This window comes from Amphiura filiformis, chromosome 15 (assembly GCF_039555335.1).
Source record: "Amphiura filiformis chromosome 15, Afil_fr2py, whole genome shotgun sequence".
Classification (NCBI taxonomy): Eukaryota; Metazoa; Echinodermata; class Ophiuroidea; order Amphilepidida; family Amphiuridae; genus Amphiura; species Amphiura filiformis.
Genome location: NC_092642.1, coordinates 16,079,775 through 16,107,429, shown reverse-complemented (window position 1 = coordinate 16,107,429; position 27,655 = coordinate 16,079,775). Strand labels below are relative to the sequence as shown.

Sequence of the window (27,655 nt, the reverse complement as noted above, 5' to 3'; positions counted from 1 at the left end):
CAAAAATGTTTGCAAAAATAGTTTACAATAACATTTTTTGAAAACATTTCAAAATATCGTTGTAGTGTGTTTTCATACAAAACATTTTAAAACGTTATCATGACCTTTATATAACCCGACATTTTAATGTTATTAAAACATTTTTATCTAAACCAAAAGCCAAAATATAACTTATTCAAAACGTTTTTAAAACGTTTTTGTGTTTGCTGGGATATTTCTTCAGGGGCTATCATTTTCTTCGTAAGAGGGGCCCCAAATTTTCCAAAAATGTATGACCTAGTGGATACCGGCTACTCAAAATATATTTGGACCTGCCTATCGATATCGTCTATCATACGGTAGTGGATAGTAAAAACAAAAATTCCTATCGTTAATTATTTTCAACATGCAATTTATATAAAATATACAAAGTTAGATACAAAATTAAAATACAGAAATGTATACAATTTTCAAATTAAAATAAAAACACATCATTAACATGATGAACATGATGAAGTCGGAACAAACATGAAATTGATCATCTCGATCAGTTAATTCTCGCTATTCGCAATAAGGGCGCCGCCAGCGGTTTGCGATGTAATCGTGATGTATCATGGGAAAAGGTCGACATCCAAGTCCGCGCAATACGAATATTACCATGCTATTACATAGGAACATGTGACAATATTTTTTAGTTTGTCAATATAACGGTATTACACGCAAATCGATAGAGAAAAAATTAATTGTGCACATTTCAAATCACATTATTAAGTATTGTCATTGAACTCAAAAAAACAAACATGGGAGACAACAACATTTTGTGGTGGTAATGTTCTATACCAACCGAGAGATCATTTGGTTTATTTATAACGAATATCCTCTATGGGATTTCTTAAGTATCTCACACCAAAGAAAACTGCCTCTACACCAGACAATACCATAATCTGCGCATATTTAATTAGTAGACGTTGATCTCTCGATGGTAAAACATGATGTGAGTCAAAAACCCATTTGCATTTGACCAGCTACATTATGCCAAGTGATTGGTTGTATCATAGCAACAACAAAAACCTTTAACAAAACCATTATGCTTGCATTATAACCATGCACCTGTTTTAACATGGGTGAACGCATATCTGAAATCACTGATGTGCATAACTCCAAGTGGGTGAACGGCCTAACCCATATTATACACAAGGGTAAAAAAACCCATTTATACGCCTGGCCAAAAAATTTCTCCCCATTGACAATTTGGTTTTAATTCAACTTCGCTTATTTAAAAACCATTATTGAGTATCGATTCGCGTGTAACACCTTTATTTTGACAAACTAAAAAAATATTGTCACGTGTTCCTATGTAAGAGCATGGTAATATTCGTATTGCGCGGACTTGGATGTCGACCTTTTCCCATGATACATCACGATTACATCCCATGATACATCACGATCATCGCAAACCGCTGGCGGCGCCCTTATTGCGAATAGCGAGAATTGGGGTGCATTTTCAGCGAAAATATGGAAAACGATGGGTGATTTTTCAGTGGGGATCAATCCCGGGATCAATGGTTTGTTCGGCGCGTTTGTGCAAAGGTACCCTTAAATGTTCCAAATTATGGCAAATTTGGGTGCTTTTTTGAAAAATTGGTGTACTGATGGGTTCTAAAAACAGCAAAAGTAGGTACAGAAAAGGTTAACACCCGGAACTATGCGGGGCAGATCCATCTCCATACAAAACTTTTCGAAACCCCCGGTGCGTTAGCAACGCGTATCCAAAATTTAAACGAAATCTATAGCCTAAGCTTTCCAAAATGAAGTGAATTCCCGAGTGAATTAAAAAAAACCGACATGGTGCTTAAATGTAGAGTAACAGTCAGACAAACACTGCCAACAAAGGTTTTCCTTTGTCTCCGAATAAACGATTACTAAAATAACAAGCCTTAGACATTTACCTTTAAGATGCACTGTGAATTTTCCTCCAAACGATCTTTATTTTTCAAAACGAAAAATCATTTTGAATGTGGCTACCTACATCAAATGTGAGGACAGATTTTGTCAAAACATTACGTAACCTTAAGAAATGTAATGTTAAAAGATATCTCCAGCAATCACAACATTATGCCTTATATGTTAGAAAATTTATTATCAAGCACGAATCACGTGGTTTATTTGAAACGAACTCATATTATTGACCATAAAAATGAATGAATACAGCCGTCTCTCAACACGCGATATTCAAAATTCCCGGGCGCCGAATTGTCCAGTGCAATGACGTCCCAGTAATATATGAAGGCTGACAACAATTGAGCACAAATAACCATGACGTCCGATTGCACTAGACAATTTCAGCGCGGGGATTTTGAATATCGCGTGTTGAGAGCCGGCTATTTTTATTCGTGTTTATATGGTCCATATGAGTTTGTTTTAAATAAAACCATACGAACTGTGCTTAATAATAATTTTTCTAACATATAAGGCATACTGTTGTAATTGCCGGAGACATCTTTTACTATAATTCAAACAAAATGTCATGCATATTGCCACTACCAGTGAGCATGGTAAGTGCAGCATTAACATAATACTTCGCATTCATGATACGTCCTTATAGTAGAAGACCAGCCTGTAGAGTTCGTGACTAACTCATAGAACAAAGATTTGAAACTTATTTTGGGATCTTTGATTAATTCTGAATCAATTTAGCTTGGGCTCACCTCCTGAAACTTCCGGGCATTCCGGGGAGGGGTAAATCAAGGTTACATGGGGGTCAAATTTTTCGTCATATCGCCCTCTTGAAAGGTCTGACACATAACAAACTATACATTTTTGGAGTCCTCGTGACCACACGAGTAATTTGATATATTACTTGACATAATTGGAGCATTCTGAAAATGTGGCCCCCATGTAACCTTGATTGACCCCTCCCCGGAATGCCCGGAAGTTTCAGGAGGTGAGCCCAAGCTAAATTGATTCAGAATCAATCAAATATCCCAAATTAACTTTCAAATCTTTGTTCTATGAGTTAATCACGAACTCTACAGGCTGGTCTTCTACTATTATGTATATAAACAAATTATTATATGCACCGTGACTCCATAAACACCGTACTCCCAGCAAACACAAAACGTTTTACAGAAAATGTTTAAATGTTGGGTTATATAAATGGTATAAAACACATTTAGAAAACATTTATACAAACTTTATGCAAAATATTTTAACATAATGTTATTAACTGTTGACAAAATATTCAGCAAAAATGTTTGTCAAAACGTATTTTGCAGTAACATTTTGACATTTTTGAAATGTTTTTGTGGGTTTTTTTTTCATATGAAACGTTTTTAAAGTGTTTTCATGACCTTTATATAATTATAACCCGACGTTTAAATGTTATTAAAATGTTTTACCAAAACTAAAACGTGTTTATAACCTGTTCATAACATTATTATGAACAGGATCATTGTCTAGAGAACATCTTCACACTGTCATCCTCAACAACAACCAATGTGTTGTCATTAGTACGAGTAATACCAGCAGGACAATCCACTTCCTTTATGATGCGTCCAAGATATTGACCTGACCACGAATATCGGTAAATGTTTCCATCACTGACACTATAATTTGCCAAGTAGATTTCATCATCTGGTGTAAAACAAATACCATAAGGACACCAGTCAGACACACATGGAGGAGAGTTGAGTGTATGGAGGATGCTGCCATTGGTGTCAAGAATATGTGTACCGCCTCCTCCACTTGAGACAATGACACGATCGTCTGACGTGACTGCAATATACAGCGGAGATATCGGGACCTTAATGCTACTGATATGCGATCCATCCACGGAATGCTTGCTGATATACTTTTGTGTCCATTCTCCTACTAATACGCATCCCTGGTTATCTATTGCCAGACCCATGAGTTGTGCATCCCGTGTTTTGGATAATACATTGCTGGGAGACCTGGTAGGGAAGTGATACTTAAAGTTACCATTTGGGTCATAAACATTCACAAAAGATGTCTCTTGGGTAGTGAATATTCGTCCATCTGGACTGACTACTACATTCCAAGGGTAAGATATCTGTCCAGTCTTCAATCCATGTCCGATATCTAGCTTGCGTTTGAAATGACCAGATTGATTGAACACTTGCAAGATAGATGGTTGGGAAAAATCAGTTATAAGGAAATCTCCCCCTGACATAAATGCAGCATGACGACTGCATGATAATTTCCCAGAACTATTAACCTGTTTGATCAGCTTCCATGTTTCAATATTCCTTGTTCTACTCGCACTACCAAGAGTACGTTGTATGGGACCACTAATCCCAGACGCTGTTGCGAATGAGCCTGGACTCACGATCCGAGTTGATGATGAAACTGAAGAGGTAGTGTCGGTACGACTTCCAGATGCTGACGTTGCTGGTATCTCGCTGACATGAGTAATTGTCGTTCCCTTCCGTTTGCTTCCAACTGACAATGATCCCAGATTCGGAACGGAAGATAACAAGCTTTCACTTCTTATGAAATCAATCTCTCCAAAACTTTCATCAGCATCTTGTGTTTTCAAATCTCTTAAGTGACTCATGTTGCTTTTCAAAGAAGAGAAGATGAGAGCAAAGTCATTATCTGACCCACTTTGTGTCATCTCTGATACCATCTGTAAAGGAGTCTGTAAACGTATTTGCTGTAACTGAAGTCTGTCCTTCTGTGTGTCAATCTGCTTGATGTTCTCTGCTGCAGCTTGAGTAATTTGTGCCTCCATCTCTATTTCTCTCTGCTGTATCTCAGCTAACACTTTCGTTCGTAATTCTTCCGCCGCTTGATGTAGATCTGCTTTGGCTTTCTGTTCACTTTTCTGTAGATTATTTCGAACTTGTTCAACACTCTTCAAAGTCTTTGCAACTTGTTGGCTAACTTGCCCACAATCTATCGTTAATTTTTTGATTTCTGATCTTTGCTCATCGGTGGCTCTTTCTAGGTTGACCAGAGTATGTCCCGAATGATCGTCAGCAGTGCATCCGACACATAGAAATACATCACATGTTTTGCAGTAAAACTCTAGAATCTGACCCTTATGCTTTTTGCAGTATTCTTGTCTCATAACGCTCTTTATATCAACCTTTCCTGACTGAAGATCTACAAATGGAACGGTTTTATGATTGTTTACAGATAAATCCGTATTGTGGAAGTCGACACATTTTTCACAAATAAACCCGCCACAATCTGTGCAGTAGGCCCCAGCTTTGTTGTCTGTTGCCCCGCAACAAGAGCATGGAATCCGTGCATCTTTGGTCTGTAACCTCGATAAAACCTCCTGACGATCTTTAAGTGTATTGATGACAAAGTTGGTAATAAATCCTTTGATTCCCTCTGGTGGAATGAGGAAATCCTGACGACACATTGGACACACAACTGTACCTCTCCTGTCTTCAGCATCTTTGGACAGACATTTAAGACAAAACGAATGTAGGCAAGGAAGGGCCTTGGGTTCTTTAATCAGCGATAAACAAATACCACATTGTGTCAAATCTTGGTAAGTGTCACTGTGGTCTGTGTGCGGTTCGTATAATTGTAATTCAATCATGATGTGCCGTTGTAAATAAAACACGTCAGAATTAAACCATCCTAATATGTTGTAGTTTTAGGTATATAATTTCGTGGTTGATAGAATTTAAAAAGTGTCTGTCAGCATGGTCAGTTCCAACTGAAATCATATACGATAACATGGTAATACAAAATGAAACTTGTAAGAACTACTAAAGTTTCCCATATACAGATGTAAAATCGAAGTAAAACTGTGTCGAAGTCGAAATTTTTTTCAGAAATGTCACGATGAAAAGCTATGAAAGCAGTCAGCGTGTTCTTCAGGTTCATCTGGCCACCTCTTCAAGCGTACGATGTTGTCTTACTTCTGCCGTGTACATGGTGTACTTGCTTTTCAATTCATTTTTGAATTCCTGAAAATATGAATGGAAAATGTGTTATTTCTCCTTTGCATACATCATTATTATCACACACTATTTTTTTATAGCAACTGGGATCCATTTCACTAAACTTTACGAAGCTTCGTAAGTCTAGAAATCGTTCGTAACTTACGACAATTATAAAAACAGGAAAAATCTGTTCCAACTGACCAGCAGGGAACCAAAGGATGGATCCAAAAGGATACAACAGTGTCACACTAGCAATGGATAAAATTAAAAACAGGAAATATGACACAACATCCAATGATGGAATAACACAAGACATATAAACAAAGTAGAGCTGGTCTCCACTATATTGAGAGCAGGTCTCTTATTTTATCCCTTGAGAAAGAAAAGTTTTGTCTTTTCGAAACGTCGGGTTTTTAACTTTGGTTATATGTCTTGTGTTATTCCCCCATTGGATGCTGTGTCATATTGTCCCTGTTTTTAATTTTACGACAATTAGTCGTAAGTTCCATTTCACTAAACTTACTTACGAACGGTACCCTTCGTAAGTACATGTAATAGGGTTTACTACAGGGACCTTTCGTAAAGTTATGTCTAGTATTGGGTATACGAACGGTTACTTGAGTTACGAAGGGTTAAAAGTTTAGTGAAATGGACCCCTGGTTTGATAAATGTTTGTTTTATATAAAGTGATTTGTGCTATAATTTTAAACGAAGATAGTATCTCTGGCATTTTTGGTTGAACAGGTGTAGCATAATAAATGGATGTACGTTATTTCGTTGCCATTTTTATCATGGACAGGCACTGACCACTTTCAACAATAGATAACCTGATTGAAAATCTCATCCCCCACTTTACCTCATCAAAATGCTGATTTTGGTTTCAGATGAAAGCTCATATTTTTCTCATAAGCATATTGAAATTTGGCGTTCCAAATCGGTATATTTCCTGAAGATATCATCAAAAAACTGCCGAATTAGTCTCAAATATGGTATACCATATTTGAGACTAATTCGGCAGTTTTTTGATGATATCTTCGGAAATACAATGAGTTTCTAATTCTAATTTCTAATTTCAATATGTTCATGAGAAAATAGGGCCTTTCACTTGAAATCAATATATTACAAGATCATGATGATTATCATTGTCTCGAGACAGCAGGAAAGCACAACAACGCAAAGAATAGACTCCGCATTGCCCCCACGATCATGAGGACCATTTAATACACATAAGCTTATTTATAATAATTTCACAATCTCATAGAAATTAAGACTATATTGAGATAATAACAGATTTCATATCAATTAAACAAATTATATACATTGAGATGATTAATTGCAGCAAGCATTTGGAATTATTTATCATCTTCATATAAATCAATAAATACACAAATTATTGGAAAAATGTGTACAAGCCAACCATACAGGCTGGACAAACAAAAGTTGACTTCTGAATCACATTTAACCAAATTTCATCTTAAGCAAATCTTAAGCATATCTTAAACAGATACATCTTTGGATCAAACAGAGGATTGGATTGGAAAACAGCATTTTTAACCGCAATTAAATAATTAGAAATCTCCAAAAGAATAAACAATGCCAACACTAGCAAACGAACATTTTGTATTCAGCAAGATACGGCATCAATGCTTAAACCATTTACTGATATATAATCCACTGGTATTGACAACCAAGTAAATAAAGATACTCCAAATAAGCAACAAAGCATTTATAACCCTGGTATAAAAACGCAGCAGAAAGGGAGGAAAGCATGAAGGCAACCAATAGCCCACTATAAAACGCAGTAGAAAGTGGAGACAATCTACTGACGAGATTCTTCAGGTTTCGAAGAAACTCCGTAACACATTCAAACACCATAAAACGCAGTAGAAAGTGGAGACAATCTACCGACGAGATTCTTCAGGTTTCGAAGAAACTCCGTAACACATTCAAACACCATAAAACGCAGTAGAAAGTGGAGACAATCTACAGACGAGATTCTTCAGGTTTTGAAGAAAATCCTTAACACATCCAGGCACCATTAAACGCAGTAGAAAGTGGAGACAATCTACTGACGAGATTCTTCAGGTTTCGAAGAAACTCCGTAACACATTCAAACACCATAAAACGCAGTAGAAAGTGGAGACAATCTACCGACGAGATTCTTCAGGTTTCGAAGAAACTCCGTAACACATTCAAACACCATAAAACGCAGTAGAAAGTGGAGACAATCTACAGACGAGATTCTTCAGGTTTTGAAGAAAATCCTTAACACATCCAGGCACCATTAAACGCAGTAGAAAGTGGAGACAATCTACTGACGAGATTCTTCAGGTTTCGAAGAAACTCCGTAACACATTCAAACACCATAAAACGCAGTAGAAAGTGGAGACAATCTACAGACGAGATTCTTCAGGTTTTGAAGAAAATCCTTAACACATCCAAGCACCATAAAACGCAGTAGAAAGTGGAGACAATCTACCGACGAGATTCTTCAGGTTTTGAAGAAACTCCATAACACATTCAAACACCATAAAACGCAGTAGAAAGTGGAGACAATCTACAGACGAGATTCTTCAGGTTTCGAAGAAACTCCGTAACACATTCAAACACCATAAAACGCAGTAGAAAGTGGAGACAATCTACAGACGAGATTCTTCAGGTTTTGAAGAAAATCCTTAACACATCCAGGCACCATTAAACGCAGTAGAAAGTGGAGACAATCTACAGACGAGATTCTTCAGGTTTCGAAGAAACTCCGTAACACATTCAAACACCATAAAACGCAGTAGAAAGTGGAGACAATCTACAGACGAGATTCTTCAGGTTTTGAAGAAAATCCTTAACACATCCAGGCACCATTAAACGCAGTAGAAAGTGGAGACAATCTACAGACGAGATTCTTCAGGTTTCGAAGAAACTCCGTAACACATTCAAACACCATAAAACGCAGTAGAAAGTGGAGACAATCTACAGACGAGATTCTTCAGGTTTTGAAGAAAATCCTTAACACATCCAAGCACCATAAAACGCAGTAGAAAGTGGAGACAATCTACCGACGAGATTCTTCAGGTTTTGAAGAAACTCCATAACACATTCAAACACCATAAAACGCAGTAGAAAGTGGAGACAATCTACAGACGAGATTCTTCAGGTTTCGAAGAAACTCCGTAACACATTCAAACACCATAAAACGCAGTAGAAAGTGGAGACAATCTACAGACGAGATTCTTCAGGTTTTGAAGAAACTCCATACAAAGCATTCATTCCCCTTCTATAAAACGCAGTAGAAAGTGGAGACAATCTACTAATGATATTCTTCAAGATTTCAAGAAATTCCATACAAAGCCTCTATTTTTAAGCAGCATATTTGGACATACCATTTTATTGGAGTATCTTTAACCATATTTAGTTACTGAATCACCCTTCCAGCTTTTGGGAGGGTGGGTGGGATTTTTTGGTCCATCAAGATCGAAGGAACAATTGCAAGTGCATCACTAGGAGAACTATGGACATAACAAAGGAATTAAAAATAAGACGGAAGACCTGAATGGCTGCACACCACTAAAGTGACAGCTGACTGGACAGAAAAACTGAGCTTGTTGCTATAACAACATAACAACAACCCCTAAATTAAAACTGACTTGACCAGGAGACCAAAACACTTTAAGTGTACTTGAGAATGCTCAAGTGGGAATAAGAGGATAAGCCTCTACACCTAGATGCACATGACAGTTTATGTCCCTGCTGCTGAGACAATCTAGTTTTTAAAAGATTTGCAACTTTAAAAACGGAATTGTCTCGAGACAGCAGGAAAGCACAACAACGCAAAGAATAGACTCCGCATTGCCCCACGATCATGAGGACCATTTAATACACATAAGCTTATTTATAATAATTTCACAATCTCATAGAAATTAAGACTATATTGAGATAATAACAGATTTCATATCAATTAAACAAATTATATACATTGAGATGATTAATTGCAGCAAGCATTTGGAATTATTTATCATCTTCATATAAATCAATAAATACACAAATTATTGGAAAAATGTGTACAAGCCAACCATACAGGCTGGACAAACAAAAGTTGACTTCTGAATCACATTTAACCAAATTTCATCTTAAGCAAATCTTAAGCATATCTTAAACAGATACATCTTTGGATCAAACAGAGGATTGGATTGGAAAACAGCATTTTTAACCGCAATTAAATAATTAGAAATCTCCAAAAGAATAAATATGCCAACCAAGTTTCTCAATGGAGAAACTTGATTAAACCCCCCCTCCCTCCCTCAAAACAATGTACAAAGGTGGAAAAGCAAAAAGCCTCAGGATGCTCCAGATGAGTCCTGAACCAATCCAACCCCTCTAAGGACCAATGAAAGCTGTCATATCTAAATGGGGCAGCCACATCGCCATCATCTTGATGTCAGCAAGTAATCAGCTGCTGAAAATTCTTATTTACACATGTAGTGGTTTTCTTACAAAATCTCTATTGATGATCAATGAGGAAACTATAATATATACACCAAAGATTTATGTACAGCCTGTACCGAAAACATAGGAAAATATTGCATCACCCCATACACCCAATAAGTTAAAAACAAATATTATTAAATCACAAGGGGCAATTTATTTTGTAAATTTAAACCATATATTCTATGAAACAACTAAACAGGGATCTATTATAATAGCATACAGGTGTATAGGTATAATGATAGTTGTATTAAATGCACCAAGCCCAACAAAAAAAATGAATATGCTATAAACATGACAAACTTTTAGGAAAGAAGACTGCAATTGTATAAATAATACTTTAATAAGTTGTCAAGCTCAGGCAACTAACCTTAAACCTATAATAATAGTTGTGCACAAGCCATAGCAACCAGATTTTTATTGTTTGTTTGGTGTTAAAATAATGAATAGAAATTATGTAGTTGTTCTCTTTCTCTATATATACTCTCTATAATTATATGAAATGTACATAATATGAACATATATAAATTATACAATTAGCATGATTAGATAGCACCATTAATTGTGCCAGATATCGCTTTACACATACAATATTGCTTGCTGCAATTTCCAAGCATGTTTAGTGTAAGTTATCAAATACATACTTAAGGATGGACAGAATAGTGTACAGTATGAAGTAACTCACATGATAATATTCACATGATGTGCAAATTGACATAAGCATCAAATTTCAAGTCTGCTCAATTTATTTTCTGCACAAGCCATAGCAACCAGATTTTTATTTGTTTGTTTGGTGTTAAATAATGAAATAGAAATATATTTAGTTGTTCTCTCTATATATACACTCTCTATAATTATATAATGTATGAAATGTACATATGTACTTATATAGTATACAATTAGCATGATTAGATAGCACCATTAATTGTGCTAGATAACGCTTTACATATAATATTGCTTGCTGCAATTTCCAAGCATGTTTAGTGTAAGCTATCAAATACATACTTAAGGATAGACAATGATGTTCTTTGTATACAAAGAATAGTGTATAGTATGAAGTAATTCACATGATGTGCAAATTGACATAAGCATCAAATTTCAGTTTAATTAACTGATCCTAACCTTGAAATGTATTTATCTAGAGATATGTTCATCTTATTTGATCTTGAGAACAAAACCAGAAATAGCTGTAAGTGGCAAATTTTGAAAGAAATGATAACAAATCGCTATTTGACAATTGAGCCACACAAAATATTACTGTAGCTCCCATTTCAAAGACCCATTAATGATAACAGATCATGAATAGGGGCCTACCTGATCCAATTTTAAAAGTGACATTTATAAAATAAAGTAATTCACTACCAATGAATGGTAACCCAGAGAATAATTTTCTCACTGCTAACTTTAAAGTTCTTGCAGATGAATAAAATAAGATACCAAAGCTAAAAGTCTCATAAATAATCTTAAGTGTGTTGCACTGAATACGTTTAATCATTCACAATAATTAATGTTAAAGCTCTTAATAACCCCTTTATAGATGATAGTACAGCAAAAATAAACTAGTAGAAATCGAATAGTTATCTACTAATAATTTTTTCAAGAATTGAAAAAAAAAATGTATATTATCTGTACCACAGATTAATCAATCATTGAAATGTTCCATGAATATATTCAATAATCAACTACCCTTTAAAACTTGATACTGTTTGTGATCTTCTATTCAACTTGATTGATTTGATTTTGATTTTATTCGGTATCTCCATATTGCACATACAACAATATAAGGTAAATAGATATAAAATGCATTAAGATAAATGACATATAATACACATAAAAAACACAGCAAGGAGATATCACAGGATAGCCCTTAAGCCCAAAGGCTTATTTCTGAAGGGTCCTTTATACATAGAAGGGCAAAGGGCATAAATACATACAAAAACATACAAATAAATATATATGTTTTCTTATTTTTAATTACCTTACACAATGTTACTTTCTTTTTCCATATGAACGAAAGCATCAAATAATACAAAAGTTTGAATTACTTGAACCGCAATTTAATTCAAATATTGAATTTCCCACAGAATATTAAATATGTTCCCCATTCTACCAAGTATAAATAATGTAAGGACCATTATTGTAGTTAGAAATTAAATTTTACATCTATTTTTGTTTTGTTTTGTTTTGTTTTTGTTTTGTTTTAGACTAACTGGATGTCTGTCTGTTTTAGGCTACTCTTTTACATCCATTCATAATTTTGATCATAATTTATAATGACAAGCTTATGATGTTTCACATCTTGCATGTCATGTATGCAAGCCACCATCATCCTGGAACACTAATCTAGACTTCTATATTTATGACTGTGTTCCTCTTTATTGATAAGTAATGCAAAATTGATAAATAGTAATATCCAATAGGCCTACATATTTAATCTTTAAATTACTGTGAAAATAAAATTGAACCTATTACAATAGAACATATTTTTACATCATTGATAAATACCATAATTTATATGCTGTCATTATCCCACTTATTGTGTATGCGTAAATGATGCATAGTAGGGCCTACATACAATTTTAATCACTTAATAAAAGTTGGACCTATCATAATCATTATACAACTTTTGCTGTATGCATAAATGATGCAAAGTGTCCCTTGTATTAATATCGACCTAGTCTTTTTGCAATTCTTTTCCACACCTTAGGGCATGTAACTTCTGTCTTTTAGATTATAAAATTTGGTTTTCATGCTGAACAACAGCCCATAAGACTAAAATGGTTTTATATTTGTACATAGCAAAGGACATCACATTAAGGACATCATATCAGGTCGATGAAGTATTGATGTATAAAAATATACCTTGTTGTTTTTAAATTTAACCGGTATTTCATTGAAGCAATAGTTCAGCAGTTCTGTAAAAAAATATGCAATATGAAATGTATCTAATTTACATACAATGCACATGTACATTTATAGTCTCTATTGTATTTCAAGTTAGATTTCAGAATCGTGGGAATTACAAGTCTATAGTCGAGTCACCGGATGAGCATTATTTATTGTTAACAGTATTTTGCTGAAGAATAACGACTGATATCGTAGAGCGGGATATTCGCAAAGTTTTATGAAAGAAGAAAATAATGGTATCCGATGCCAATTTAAATTGTTCATCTAAAGTAAATGAACGTCATCAGCTGCTGTCATAACAATTTCAACTCCGTCTTGGATTGTTCTTCTTGCTTGTGGAAGAGTAAGAAGCTAATTCTAACAAAACTTTATTCCTCTTGATACGTGTTGAGCTGAAGAAATATGCTGATGTATACAACATGTAAATTGACATCTCAAGTCTGCTCAATTTATTTTCTGCCAAATTTGTTATTGCAGGATTATCATTCTCAGTTATCTTCCTCTTTTCTTTCTTGAATATTTTCGAGGTGCATATTTAAACGACGTATTGCTGCCATGGCCGAGAATGCAACTAGTCAGCTTGAGTAACTTATGGGTCTATTCACATATTGCAAACCACATATGATGCAATCCTCAGTGCAATATCAGCGGAAGATATTTCTGAAATATAACCACAAAAAACAAACAGCAAAGAGAAGAAAACTATGTGCTTTCCCCCCATTGTTTGATACCTTTGCACCTTATTATGTTGATATTAATGGTTGGTATGTAAGCCTGATCCAAGATACGCAACTTCTAGATTTTATTTACTAATAACCGACTTGCATGCAGATAAGGTATGCATGCAAACATGATACAAATCTTAACTTTATAAGGCTTACATTCAGCTGACAAATAAATATGTATCCCCATCCCATTAATAGAACAAGTCCAAATACTCTTGTCTGATTTGCACGTTGACCATTTCTTTTCGAGCAACATGTAATCCATTAATTGATACTCAATATGTGATTTAATATGTCATCTTATCATACTGGTAATGCATGAGCTAATAATGGCAGAAAATTGATAATATAAACAATTGTTATTGCCTCATCTATTATCGTATTCAACTCGTGATATAAAGTGCAAACAGGCAAATAAAAAGATTTAGTGATAAAGCCACCACCAAAATTTTAATAAGTTCTGCTGACTTACATTTAACTGACTAACACTAACAGATATAAAATACTTAATTGATTGTAACTAGGGTTGATTATCTCGAACAAAGCATTTACAGAGAAATGTTTTGACTACTTGCCTGTTTGTAAGCAATGTGAAGCCGATGGCCAATTCCAACATGAAAATGACAAAACCAGTTCTGCTCTGTGGATGCTGATTAGCGCTTCTATACACTTAAATATTAATGAAATAATAACATCCACTGATGCAGTAATGTATAGTTATCAAGCATATACTTATAGATTACTACCACACTAGCTACTGGTAATCTTTTTTTCACTACCAAGAGCCCAAAATATTTTTTGGTCCATCAAGATCGAAGGAACAATTGCAAGTGCATCACTAGGAGAACTATGGACATAACAAAGGAATTAAAAAATAAGACGGAAGACCTGAATGGCTGCACACCACTAAAGTGACAGCTGACTGGACAGAAAAACTGAGCTTGTTGCTATAACAACATAACAACAACCCCTAAATTAAAACTGACTTGACCAGGAGACCAAAACACTTTAAGTGTACTTGAGAATGCTCAAGTGGGAATAAGAGGATAAGCCTCTACACCTAGATGCACATGACAGCCTAATGTCCCCTGCTGCTGAGACAATCTAGTTTTTAAAAGATTTGCAACTTTAAAAAACGGAATTAATAAAAACACTGTAGACTACCAATATCACGCGGTATAAATGTCGGTAATTCCATTGGGAATTAGTCACATTTACAAAAAACATTTACATGTTCTTTTTGCATGAGTGTTTGAAAGGGATGACATTTTATGTTATACGTAAGTTTTAAAGAATTTGATTTTCAAAATATATCAGGTCACCTTCCTTTAAAATGTGGATGATTTCAATACTTTTCTCCATCACATGACATTATCTAGAATAATAAAGCCAGTGAAGAAGAGGGAAAATACGTACATTCAGCAATTTGTGAAATGATCTCAATGTCATGATAAAGTGTATGTTCGCTTGAAACTGGTTCAAAATAACATCTGCAATGATAGAGGAAAATAAAAGAGAAAAGAAAATTAACTTTATGTCTTGCTTTTATATGATGTTTTTAAAGTCCTCTTACATAACAAATGTTCATCTGACATTACATTAAGATAAATGATGAATGCAAAATAAAACAGAAAGGAACAGCTTACCTTTTCAAGGTTTTCCAAATACCTCAATGATTCCACTTCTGAATGAATTGATTGACAGTCACTGTGGCAAAACATCTGAAATTATAAATCAGAATAACACAAAGAGGATAATTATTTGAGCTTCTGGATAATTAAAAAAGACTCGTATGTAAACATGTATATCTAGCTTTAAAAAAACATATTCCTTTGAATTTTGACATAGGCACATACCAACGGTATATTACTGTAAGAGGGAGGTGAACAAAATAATCGATGTTTCACCAAACACCCACTGCTATCTACTGTAGGTAGCATCGGTCATGTCATCAAACACATACTGCAATCTACTGTAGATAGCAATGGAGATCTGACACCACACACACTGCTATCTACTGTAGATAGCATCTTTAATATACCTCCAAACTTACACTGCTATCCACTGTAGATAACATCTTTAATGTTCCCACAAACACACACTGCTATCTACTGTATAGCATCTTAAATATAACACAAAACACGCATTGCTATCTACTGTAGACAGCATCAGTAATCTGACACCAAACACACACTGATATCTACTGTAGACAGTAATGGTCATCTAACACCACACACACTCCTATCTACTGTAGATAGCATCTTTAATTTACCTCCAAACACACACTGGTATCTACTTTAGATACCGGGTAGCATCTTTAAAACTTGCACTATACTGTAGATATTATCTTTAATGTACAAACACACACTGCTATCTACTGTAGATAGCAATGGTTATCTAATACCAAACACACTGCATCTACTGTAGATAGCCTCTTTAATACACTCCCAAACACACACTGTAGATAGCATATTTAATACCACCAAACACCTACTGCTATCTACTGTAGACAGCAATGGTCATCTAACACCACACACACTGCTATCTACTGTAGATAGCATCTTTAATTTACCTCCAAACACACACTGGTATCTACTTTAGATACCGGGTAGCATCTTTAAAACTTGCACTATACTGTAGATATTATCTTTAATGTACAAACACACTTTGCTATCTACTGTAGATAGCAATGGTTATCTAATACCAAACACACTGCATCTACTGTAGATAGCCTCTTTAATACACTCCCAAACACACACTGTAGATAGCATATTTAATACCACCAAACACCTACTGCTATCTACTGTAGACAGCAATGGTCATCTAACACCACACACACTGCTATCTACTGTAGATAGCATCTTTAATTTACCTCCAAACACACACTGGTATCTACTTTAGATACCGGGTAGCATCTTTAAAACTTGCACTATACTGTAGATATTATCTTTAATGTACAAACACACTTTGCTATCTACTGTAGATAGCAATGGTTATCTAATACCAAACACACTGCATCTACTGTAGATAGCCTCTTTAATATACCCCCAAACACACACTGTAGATAGCATATTTAATACCACCAAACACCTACTGCTATCTACTGTAGACAGCAATGGTCATCTAACACCACACACACTGCTATCTATAGCGTCTTTAATACACTCCCAAACACACGCTGCTATTTACTGTAGAGAGTTTCTTTGATATACCACCCTGCTATCTACTGCAGATAGCATCTTTAATATATTAATATACCAACAAACACACACTGCTGTCTACTGTAAATAGCATCTTAAATCCATCATCAAGCACACTGCTATCTACTGTAGACAGTATTAGTCATCTAACACCAAACACACCGTTATCCACTGTATACTTCATCAGCCATTTAACACCAAACACTCACTGATATCTACTGTAGATAGCATCTCAAATATAACATCAAACACACTGCTATCTACTGTGATAGTATCTTAAATCTAAATACAAACACACTGCTATCTACTCTAGACAGCATCAGTCATCTAACACCAAACACACACTGCTACCTACTGTATAGCATCTTAAATATACCACAAAACATGCATTGCTATCTACAGTAGACAGCATCAGTAATCTGACACCAAACATTAACAGTCACTGCTACCTACTGTATATACACACTGCTTTTATTCTAGATAGCATCTTAAGTCGAACACCAAACATCTATATCTACATTCGTAGCAAAAAACACTTCGGAATATACATAGATCTACAGTCACCCATTATTTTGTATTTTTTGAAACCTCATCCATAGTGTTATCTATAAAACAATTGACATACATATTTATGACAAATTTTATGACTATTGAATTGTTTGTTTCAAATTTTAATTCTATCATTGTTTATATCTCCAATATATACGATCCAGGTGGGCACAGATAAGGAGACTATAATTTTTGACATGTTGTTTAATTGTTATTCAAATCACAGGTTTACAAACCAATTATTATATTTTATATTAACAAAAGTTAAAAGGTAATAACATTTTTATAGCAAATACTTGAAATAAACGAGGTGTGTCGAAACCAATAATGATGACCTCAAATCAGAGAAAGATAATGGCATCCAGGCGTTTGGATTTTCTGAAATGTAGATCTGTTTTCCGAACAAAATCGTCTCCCGGCGATGTAAAAAGCAGCCGTTACCACCCCCCCCCCCCAACCAGGACACATTTTATGTGGCATGCCAGGATGTAAGACTTCATTTTTAATTGCACAAGATACCATATAATAATTATGACATGTGTAACTCAGTGTTGAATACAGAGAAGCTGATGATGACTGAACATGACTCCTATAGAGCTGACATATGATATGATTGAACTATGAGGATGTCCAAGAATTATCTGACTTCCATCCAGGGTGACCAAAAGATTTGGGGGTAGCAATTTTGACAGCCTAGGGGGGAAAGGGGAGCAATTTTTGGCAAGTCGAAAGGGGAAGGGGCAACAGTTCAGGCAAGTCAACTGATTTTTCGCACTAAATGGGGTATACTTCAAATTAAAAACACTCTAAAAAGTACAGAAACGATAGGCCTATAGGCCTATGCAAAATTTATCCGCTCTACGCTCGCATAAGGCTAGCCTTATACCTATTTAAGGTTGGCCAAGTTGGGTTCCCCGGGTTGGGTTCACAAAAATTTGACATAGCCTATGGCTACAGGGGGAACGCCACAGCCCTTAGCAATACCACTGCACTGTACATTTGGCTCCAAAAGTTGCAACTGTGAGAAGTTTTTGTGACATGTTTATTAGTAGGCCTATTTATCGTCTCAGCTAAAAACCGTAACACAGGCGGGAACACACGCTATAGTTCTGCCATGTGAGGCTGCTCTTTTTGCCTACTGATTTAAATGTTTCATAAATTCCAATATTTCCGAATTCCAAGTGAAATTAACTAACATAATTATATTGAAGCAATTAATAATCCGCATGCACAGCGGTTTACTTACCATTTTGTAATAAAAGTAGTATTGCCTTCATATGTAATAGGGCCTATGTTGATGTTGCTGCAGTAGGTCGTCGTAACTCGTGTTGATTGTTGAATAATCAAAGACCTTCTAAAACAACATGGAATAATATTATATTATACAGTGCTTGTGAACACGGAAGATATATGCACTGATCACGCGTGTACTGCAAAAACGAAGCCATACAGCTAGGCCTATTCTATTTCAATTTGACCTTCACCTTGCCACGGGTCACAAACTTTCACCATGCACATTACGATTTGCAATGCAACTAATCAACACGGAATAACTACAAGATAAAAAAAACCACTATTTTTGAACAAGCGGTTGAAAGGTTGAATTTTTAAATGTTTTTTTTTTCACAATTTATGATCAAGATATAAATATTAAGGCGTAAAAATATAAAAGGATTTTCTTTTTACACAATAAATGTACTACTGGAAATTCAGAAGTTTGATTTATAGAGACTGAGTAGGCCTACTGTCCGGGGTTTGTTGTACATTTCAAAATGAACTGGAAAAATGCTTTCCCCTCTCTCAGCTTTCCATGAAGTTCCAACAATATTTATACTAATAATTATTGCTTCCCCCCTCAAGCGGGCTTCATAACTGCTAAATTGTTGGTGTAATGTTATGTATATAAAAGTATACATATTTAGAATGGCAAACACTTGATCAATTCATCTGTGAGGTCAAATTTGGGCCAAAGTGCCATTTTTGGCCTAAAATCCCAAAAATAACGGTTTTTGGCCCACTTCTTCGTTAAACGTAACAAAAAATTCTTGGGCCAAACAAAATTTTTTTATTAATTTTTAAAAACTAGATAAAAATATCTAGGAGCCGTTTTTTTGTTTATTTTTTAATTTTGACCAACTTCACCAAAATGAAATTTGAGCGAAAATCGGGCTTTTTTATGATTTTTTTTAAATTCAGCATTTTTTTACCATTCATTTGGTGCAAATTTCTCAAAGTTGGTCGAAATTCAAAAAAATTAAAAGAAAAACAGCTCCTAGATATTTTTATCTATATAAAAAAAATTATTTTTGGCCAAAGAATTGATTTTGTTACGATTAACGAAAAAGAAGTGGGCCAAAACCCATTTTTTTGGGATTTGGGACCTCACAGATGAACTTATCAAGTCTTTGCCATTCTAAATATGTATATTTTTATATATTTTAGACCAACAATTTAGCAGTTATGAGGCCCGAAAGTTTCCATAATTCCAAGGTTCAGACCAACCTTAACACATGTCCAAATTTTGCCCCGGAGTTTTGTCCATCCGACCGGGAAACAGACCCAACCCCTACAGTTATAAATGTACTCATGTACTGATAATGTATTATGCTCTTTTTAGAAAAGTTGTATGTTGGAATCGGATTTAAATGCTTATACAAAGATGATTTCACCGTGGCAGCGAAATTACAGCGCTTTGAATCCTCCGAAATCTAGAAATTGGCACTAATATATAAATCAAAAATTTATTTATTTATTTTTATTTATAGATTTATAAGATATTCCAATAATTTACCTAGAATTTGAAACGCTGAATGTGAAAAAGATTTGCTGACGAGAGGATTTGCTTTTAGGTTAGCGCCTTTCGTGAAAACATTTTGAAATCATCAGAAAAATTGTTCTCAGCGAATTCAAAAGCAACCATATGTGGTATGTCAAGATTGGGTAAGACTACATTTTGTATATAATTTACTTAAGTTAAACCTTATGCCCCATGCGAGCTTATTATGTGGGACGATCAATTAAAGATTATGATGGTTCATATAGAGATGTGTATGTGTCATGCCAGGATGCACAGATGGACCAATAATATGACACGGCACGATCAAGTAAGAGGACGATGGCTCGTAGAGAATGAACTTAACGGATATTTTATGTGTCATGCCAGGATTTGGTAAGACTACACTTATTGCACAAGTGGAACCATAATGTAACACGATCAAGTGAGAGAATGGTGTCTCATAGTGCTACATATCGGATATTTCTATTTATCAAGCCACGATGTGGTAAGACTCACAGCAAATGGAAAATGCGAAATCATTCTCAAAAGGTTAGAGGTTGCCAGAAAACTTTAATATGTCGGCTTATGTACAGGATATAAAACGTTTTAATGGGGTACTACACCCCTGACCATTTTGTTTGCATTTTTCTCAAAAATTATAGCGCATTGGCATGATTGGTGACAAGTAAGATATGTATATTATAGGGGCAAGGACTACAACTACTGCACTGAAAATTCAGCAACTCAAGGTAAGTAGTTATTGATTTATTGATCAAATATTGGTTTTCCCTAATTTTTGACTGTATCTCCACAACTGTTGTCTGTGCTGAAATAAAATTTCCAGTGCAGTAGTTGTAGTCCTTGTTTTTGAGAAAAATGCAAAAATAGGCACAAAATTGGGCAGGGGTGTAGTACCCCCTTAATAACATTCAAACACATTATAAACTTTGCTGCCAAAGTAGCGTGCTTTCTACACAACCATGAAAACATTTTGACACAAACAAAACGACAAAAAACAACAAAAAGCAAAAAACAAAAACCAGACCAAAAAAAAAAACAAAAACAAACAAAAACAAACAAAAACAAACAAACAAACAAACAAACAAAAAACAAAACAAAACAAAACAAAACAAAACAAAACAAAACAAAACAAAACAAAACAAAACAAAACAAAACAAAAACAAAAACAGAACAAAAACAAAAACCACACACAATTATAGCACGAAGTTTGAAGCAATAATATGTGATGTACATTAGCTCGTCGATCGTATTGCATGAATTATTGGGGTGTAAGGGGATGTGCAATAATTATGAACCCTGTTGGGAGGGTAAAATTGTGTGTGTGGGGGAGAAATTTACCCCCCTCATCATGCTCATAATTATTGCACAGCCCCTTATAAGACGTTCGACGAATAGCGACATGCACACAATGATACATGCACATTTTTATTCTCACATTCAAGCACTAGCAATCACTCGATCGGTGAACTCTGAATAAAACCGGAGATCTCTGGATTTAATGTAAAAACTAAAATTTTACTGTAATTAAAGCACTTTCGGCTAAGTCTTTCATGTGGTATTCTAGTACAACAGTGGGCATTACAATCATGCAAAACGTAGAAATTCAAGAAACATTTAGGGCGTCTCTGTGGAGCAGGAGCAATCACAAAGAAAATTATGGCTTTAAGGTTAGTAACTATTTTATACTGTTGCGATTTGGTTGTTCACAGCATCCTGCGAATGGTAGTGAGCTTTGGCAAAAATTGCATTGTTCATTTCATAGCGAGTGTGTAGAAGAATTCAAATATAACAGATATACTTTTATAGGTCCTGTGATTCTTGAGTTATGTTGCAAAGAGGGCTGAAACAACAACACTTTTGTAAAACGTACATAACTCATTAACAACAATAAATCAAGCAAGTTTTTTCAAAGTATATGATTTGTAGAATGAACTTTTTCAAAACATCAAAGTGTTATTTTTAAATAATATATTGATTTAGATAATGAAAATCGATTGATTTTGGCTGCTTCGACCAACAATACCTCGTCTAACCTTAAAGGGAGTCTCCGGCAATCACAACATTATGCCTTATATGTTAGAAAAATAATTACCAAGCACGAATCGCATGGTTTTATTTAAAACAAACTCGTATTGACCATAAAAACGAAATTAAAACAGTCGGCTCTCAACACGCGATATTCAAAATTCCCGCGCCGAAATTGTCTAAGTGCAATGACGTAATGGTCATTTGTGCTCAATTGTCGTCAGCCTTCATTGTATTACTGGGACGTCATTGCACTCGACAATTTCGGCGCCCGGGAATTTTGAATATCGCGTGTTGAGAGACGGATGTTTTTATCCGTTTTTATGGTTAGTATTAATTTGTTTTAAATAAAACTATATGATTCGTGCTTGATAATATTTTTCTTACATATAAGGCACAATGTTGTGATTGCCGGAGACTTCCTTTAACTATATATGACACGATCAAACGATCAAGTGAGACGATGGTGTGTATATAAATATAATATATAAGAATGAAGTTAACGGATATTCATATATGTCATGTCAGGATTTGGTAAGACTACGCTTATTTACAAAAGAGGAACCATAATGTAACACGATCAAAGGTTGTTTCATAGCGCTATAAGAACTTAACGGATATTTCTTTGTAGCCACGATGTGGTAAGAATCCAAACCCAAACGTTCTTTAACACATTCTCAAAAGGTTAGACCTTTAAAACTGGAGTTATATACAGGATATACATGTAACATTGAAGCACACTGTTGTAAACTTTGCTGCAAAACATGTTATTTAAGTGTTGACAATATTGTACAAAATTGTTCACCAAAAACCATTTGAATATAACATTTTTAACAACTTTTTGAAAATGCTGTTGTAGTGTTTCCTACAAACGTTTATAACCCGACATTTAATGTTTTGACCCAACCAAAAATGCAAAAAACAACAATATTTATAGCACGAAGTTTAACCATAATGACACGATCAAGTAAGACGATTCGCGACGATGTCCCACAGAGCTGTATACAATGTTGTTTGCCCCAAAAATATTCCATAATATTTATTAAACGTTATGTATTTGTCATCAGATATTAGTTTTCACTGGTTTTGATATTTATCTCCATTTGTTTGTACATGGATTATTCTGGAAACTCAATGGAAAATGCTAGTAAACAATCATACATATGAATGGAAATGGAAAATAGAATGATCATGATTGCCAAAGTATTAAGTGGTGGCGCTATTACAGTAATCATGGTACAGTTGACAAGTTACCATAGCAAAAGTAAATTTTATAGTAATTGCAAATTTATCTCTTGTATGATATCGTATTTTGATTGACAGCCATACTGCACTAATTAATAAATAATCATAAGTTGTTTGGTGTAATAAACAGTGTTTGTTTGCGTATTTATTGTTGAGTGAACTTCGTAGCAGGTGATTTTGACCTGGGTCATTTTTAACAAATTGGGGGCTCGTCCGGGAAGTGAACCCGGGACCCGGCACCGAAACGAGGATCATATGACCACTAGACAAAAATTTGAATGTGGAATGCCATAGATGCACACTTTCATTGTTCTTCAATTGATTTACTAGGACTGTGGGCTGATCGGGTACCGGATTCGCGTGCAGAAAAGTGGATCTTGATTCTTTACCAGACTACCTCAACGGTCGCAGGGTACGAAAGAGCATCACGTGACACTGCATCACTAAAGGGAGCCCTCACTGTCAAAACACATCTAGATACCGTTGTTTTATGTACAAAGCGAATCATGAATGGAAGTAAAGAATAAATTAACATACAAATATCACATCTTTACCGACTCTCTGATTTGATTTGTTGTCATAATCACTAATACAAATTCACCATGCGAGCTATAATGTCTTCTATACCTCCGATAAACACGTGGCCAAAGCAAAGGGTACGTCTACAGCAACATTAATAAGATTATATTAATGATGCATTCCATGCATCACCTTTATAAATGATAGAGTAATCATATACAACATGACTCCATCACCACAATACCCTCGACAATACCTCTATACATGGGGAAAATGGCCAAAGGATCATTGTCTAGAGAAAATCGTCACACTAGTCTTTCCAACAACAACCAATGTGTTGCCATCATCACTCAGAGTCAGACCTGCAGGGCGGTTTACTTCCCTTATGATGCGTCCAAGATATTGACCTGACAAAGAGTATTGGTAAATGCCAGATTGATAGATTGCCAAGTACACAGCAAATACCCAATGGACACCAATCTATATACGTACCTGAAGGATACGTAAGTGTATGAATGGTGTTGCCACTGGTGTCAAGAACATATGTGGTGGCACCGCCCGTTCCATGTGAAACAATGACATGATCCTGTGGTGTGACTGCAATATACCACGGCGGTATCGGCACCTTGATGCTACTAATATGTGTTCCATCCAGTAAATGCTTGCTGATATACTTTCGTGTACATTCACCTACCAATACGCATCCTTGGTTATCTATTGCCAAACCTTTGAGTTCTCCATCCTCTATCGTAAATGATGGATTGCTGGGAAACTCAGTGGCGAATTGATACTTAAAGGTGCCGTTTATGTCATAAACATTCACGTGAGATGTCTTTTGCGTGATGAATATTCTACCATCTGGTCTGGTAACTACATTCCATGGGGCCGAAAGACATGGTCTAGACTTTACTCGTAGAGCATGTGTGAAATAACCAGATTGACTGAAAACGTGCAAGGCAGGTGAATTGTTAATGTCAGCTACGATGATATCTCCTCCCGAAGTCACTGCAACATCACGACCACACATTATGTTTTCAGAACCAAACTTTTTGATCAGCGTCCATGTCCCATTATTGTTCGTTCTACTCACACTAGCAGGAACCTCTTGTACATCGCTATCAAACCCTGATGCTGTTGTGGATGAGTCTGACTTCATGATGCAAGTTGACGGTGAAACTGGAATAGTTTTAGTACCACTTCCAGATGCTGACGTTTCTTTTACTTTTCTATCCTTAGTCATGTTCGTCGTTTTCTCTATGCCAACTGATAACGATCCCAAACTCGACATGGGAGATTGCGAACATGTACTCCTTGTGAAAGCAATCTCTCCAAGATTTTCATCAACAGCCTCTGTCTTCATATCACGTAATTGACTCATGCTGCTTTTCAAAGAAGAGAAAAGGAGAACAAGATCACGATCTGACCCAGTTTGTGTCACCTCTGATGCCATCTGCAAGGCTGTCTCAAAACGTGTTTGTTGTAACCGAAGACTGTCCGTCTGTGCGTCAATCTGCTTGATGTTCTCTGCTGCAGCCTGGGTAATTTGTGCCTCCATCTCTATCTCTCTCTGCTGTATCTCAGCTAGCACTTTCTTCCTCAATTCTTTCGCCGCTTGATGTAGATCTAATTTGGCATTCTTTTCACTTTTTTGCAGATTATCTCGGATTTTTTCAACACACTTCAAAGACCTTGCAAGTACATGGCTTACTCTCTCACAATCTTTCGTTAGCTGTTTGATTTCGGATCTTTGCTCGTCGGTAGCACTTAAGTTGACCAGAGTATGTCCCGAATGATCGACAACAGTGCATCCGACACATACAAGTACATCACAGGTTTTGCAGTAAAACTCTAAAATCTGTCCCTTGTGCTTTTTACAGTATTCTTGTCTCATAATGCTCTTGACATCAATCTTTCCTGACTGAAGATCTACAAATGCAGCGGTTTTATGATTTTTCATAGATAAAACCGTATTGTGGATGTCGACACATCTTTCACATATAAACCCGCCACAATCTGTGCAGTAAGCCACAGCCTGGTTGTCTGTTGTCCCGCAGCAAGAGCATGAAATCCGTGCATCTTTGGTCTGTAGCCTTGACAAAACCTCCTGACGCTCTTTAAGTGTATTGATGACAAAGTTGGTAATAAATCCTTTGATTCCTTCTGGCGGAATGGGAAAATCCTGACGACACGTTGGGCACTTTACGGTACCTCTCTTGCCTTGAGACCATTTGCTCAGACATTTCAGACAAAAGGAATGAAGGCAAGGAAGGGCCTTGGGTTCCTCAATCACTAACAAACAAATGCCACATTGGGTGTGTTCTTTATACGATTTTGATTCGGCCATATTTTGTACCCTTCACTTCTAGCTTGAATAAAAAGCGTTCGTTCAAACCTATAGTAGTTCGCAAGCTAACCGCAATTTGGGATCCTTTAAATTATATCATGCTCATATCATCAGGATATGTGGGCAAAATATCCCGTTTACAACGGAAGAGATGATTGAAAATGGCGGGTTTGTAATGCAATTGCTGCTGTTGTTGTTTGTCTGTCTGCGTATCTGTTGGTTGATTGGTGTGGTTTTTTTTATCTGACTTCTTGAGCACGCCAGCAGTGAAGAGTGACAATCTTTTAGCTTTTTACATTTTGTAATATATGGATATGGATTCATATACAGTATATATGTGTCTACCTAAACAAAAAAGTTTGTTAACCTCCGGGGTTAACCTTTTCTTCCAATAATGTAATTGTAAAACTAATTTAGATTTTATATTAAATCAATTAAAAAACAGCCCCAGTTACACTATTTACTTTCTGACTAGGAAAATAATTTCAGTTCTTCGTCATCGTTAAACACAAGCAACAACCTTTACAAATCTCAGTATGAAAATGTTTCCGTTTACTTTACACACGAATGTCGCTCTCAGAGTAAACGATGTTCCGACCGATAAATCCCTGGAATAAAGTGTCGTATGACCATTGTTGCTATCTTCATTGATTACTCCCTCTGGAACTCTCTTCACTAATGCCTAGACTTATGGCTAACTGACACAGGAGCGGGAATGGTGAAATCTATAAATGAAGAAAGGGAGAAATCAGAATCAGTGTTTTTCGTCCAAGTTTGATTGAAATACATACACTTTAACTTCCGTAATTTGTATCGTTTTAATCCCTTGCAATAGTGACAGAAAGTTGTGCTATTCTAATTAAAATACTAGTACTTAATTATCTTTCAACTGTATTTCTTTGTATGTTCTCAAGTTCTAATTCGAGTCCTGCAAAATCCGGGAAATTTGAATATTTAAACTCATG

At 35.5% G+C, this 27,655-nt stretch overlaps 1 protein-coding gene across 1 annotated transcript; it reads right to left on the bottom strand.

Moving 5' to 3' along the window:
* Positions 1-2,958: 2,958 nt before the first annotated feature.
* On the bottom strand, positions 2,959-15,733 carry LOC140171304 (uncharacterized). Its single transcript, XM_072194539.1, has 3 exons — positions 15,658-15,733; positions 15,428-15,501; positions 2,959-5,924 (listed from the first exon to the last, which is right to left on the bottom strand). Exon 3 carries the CDS (start codon positions 5,549-5,551, stop codon positions 3,428-3,430), a length of 2,124 nt encoding a protein of 707 aa, XP_072050640.1. The 5' UTR covers positions 5,552-5,924; positions 15,428-15,501; positions 15,658-15,733; the 3' UTR covers positions 2,959-3,427.
* Between the last annotated feature and the right edge of the window lie 11,922 nt (positions 15,734-27,655).

Bases quoted from the DNA above. Each gene is read 5' to 3' on its own strand.
- LOC140171304 (XM_072194539.1), bottom strand. From the start codon at position 5,551: ATGATTGAATTACAATTATACGAACCGCACACAGACCACAGTGACACT.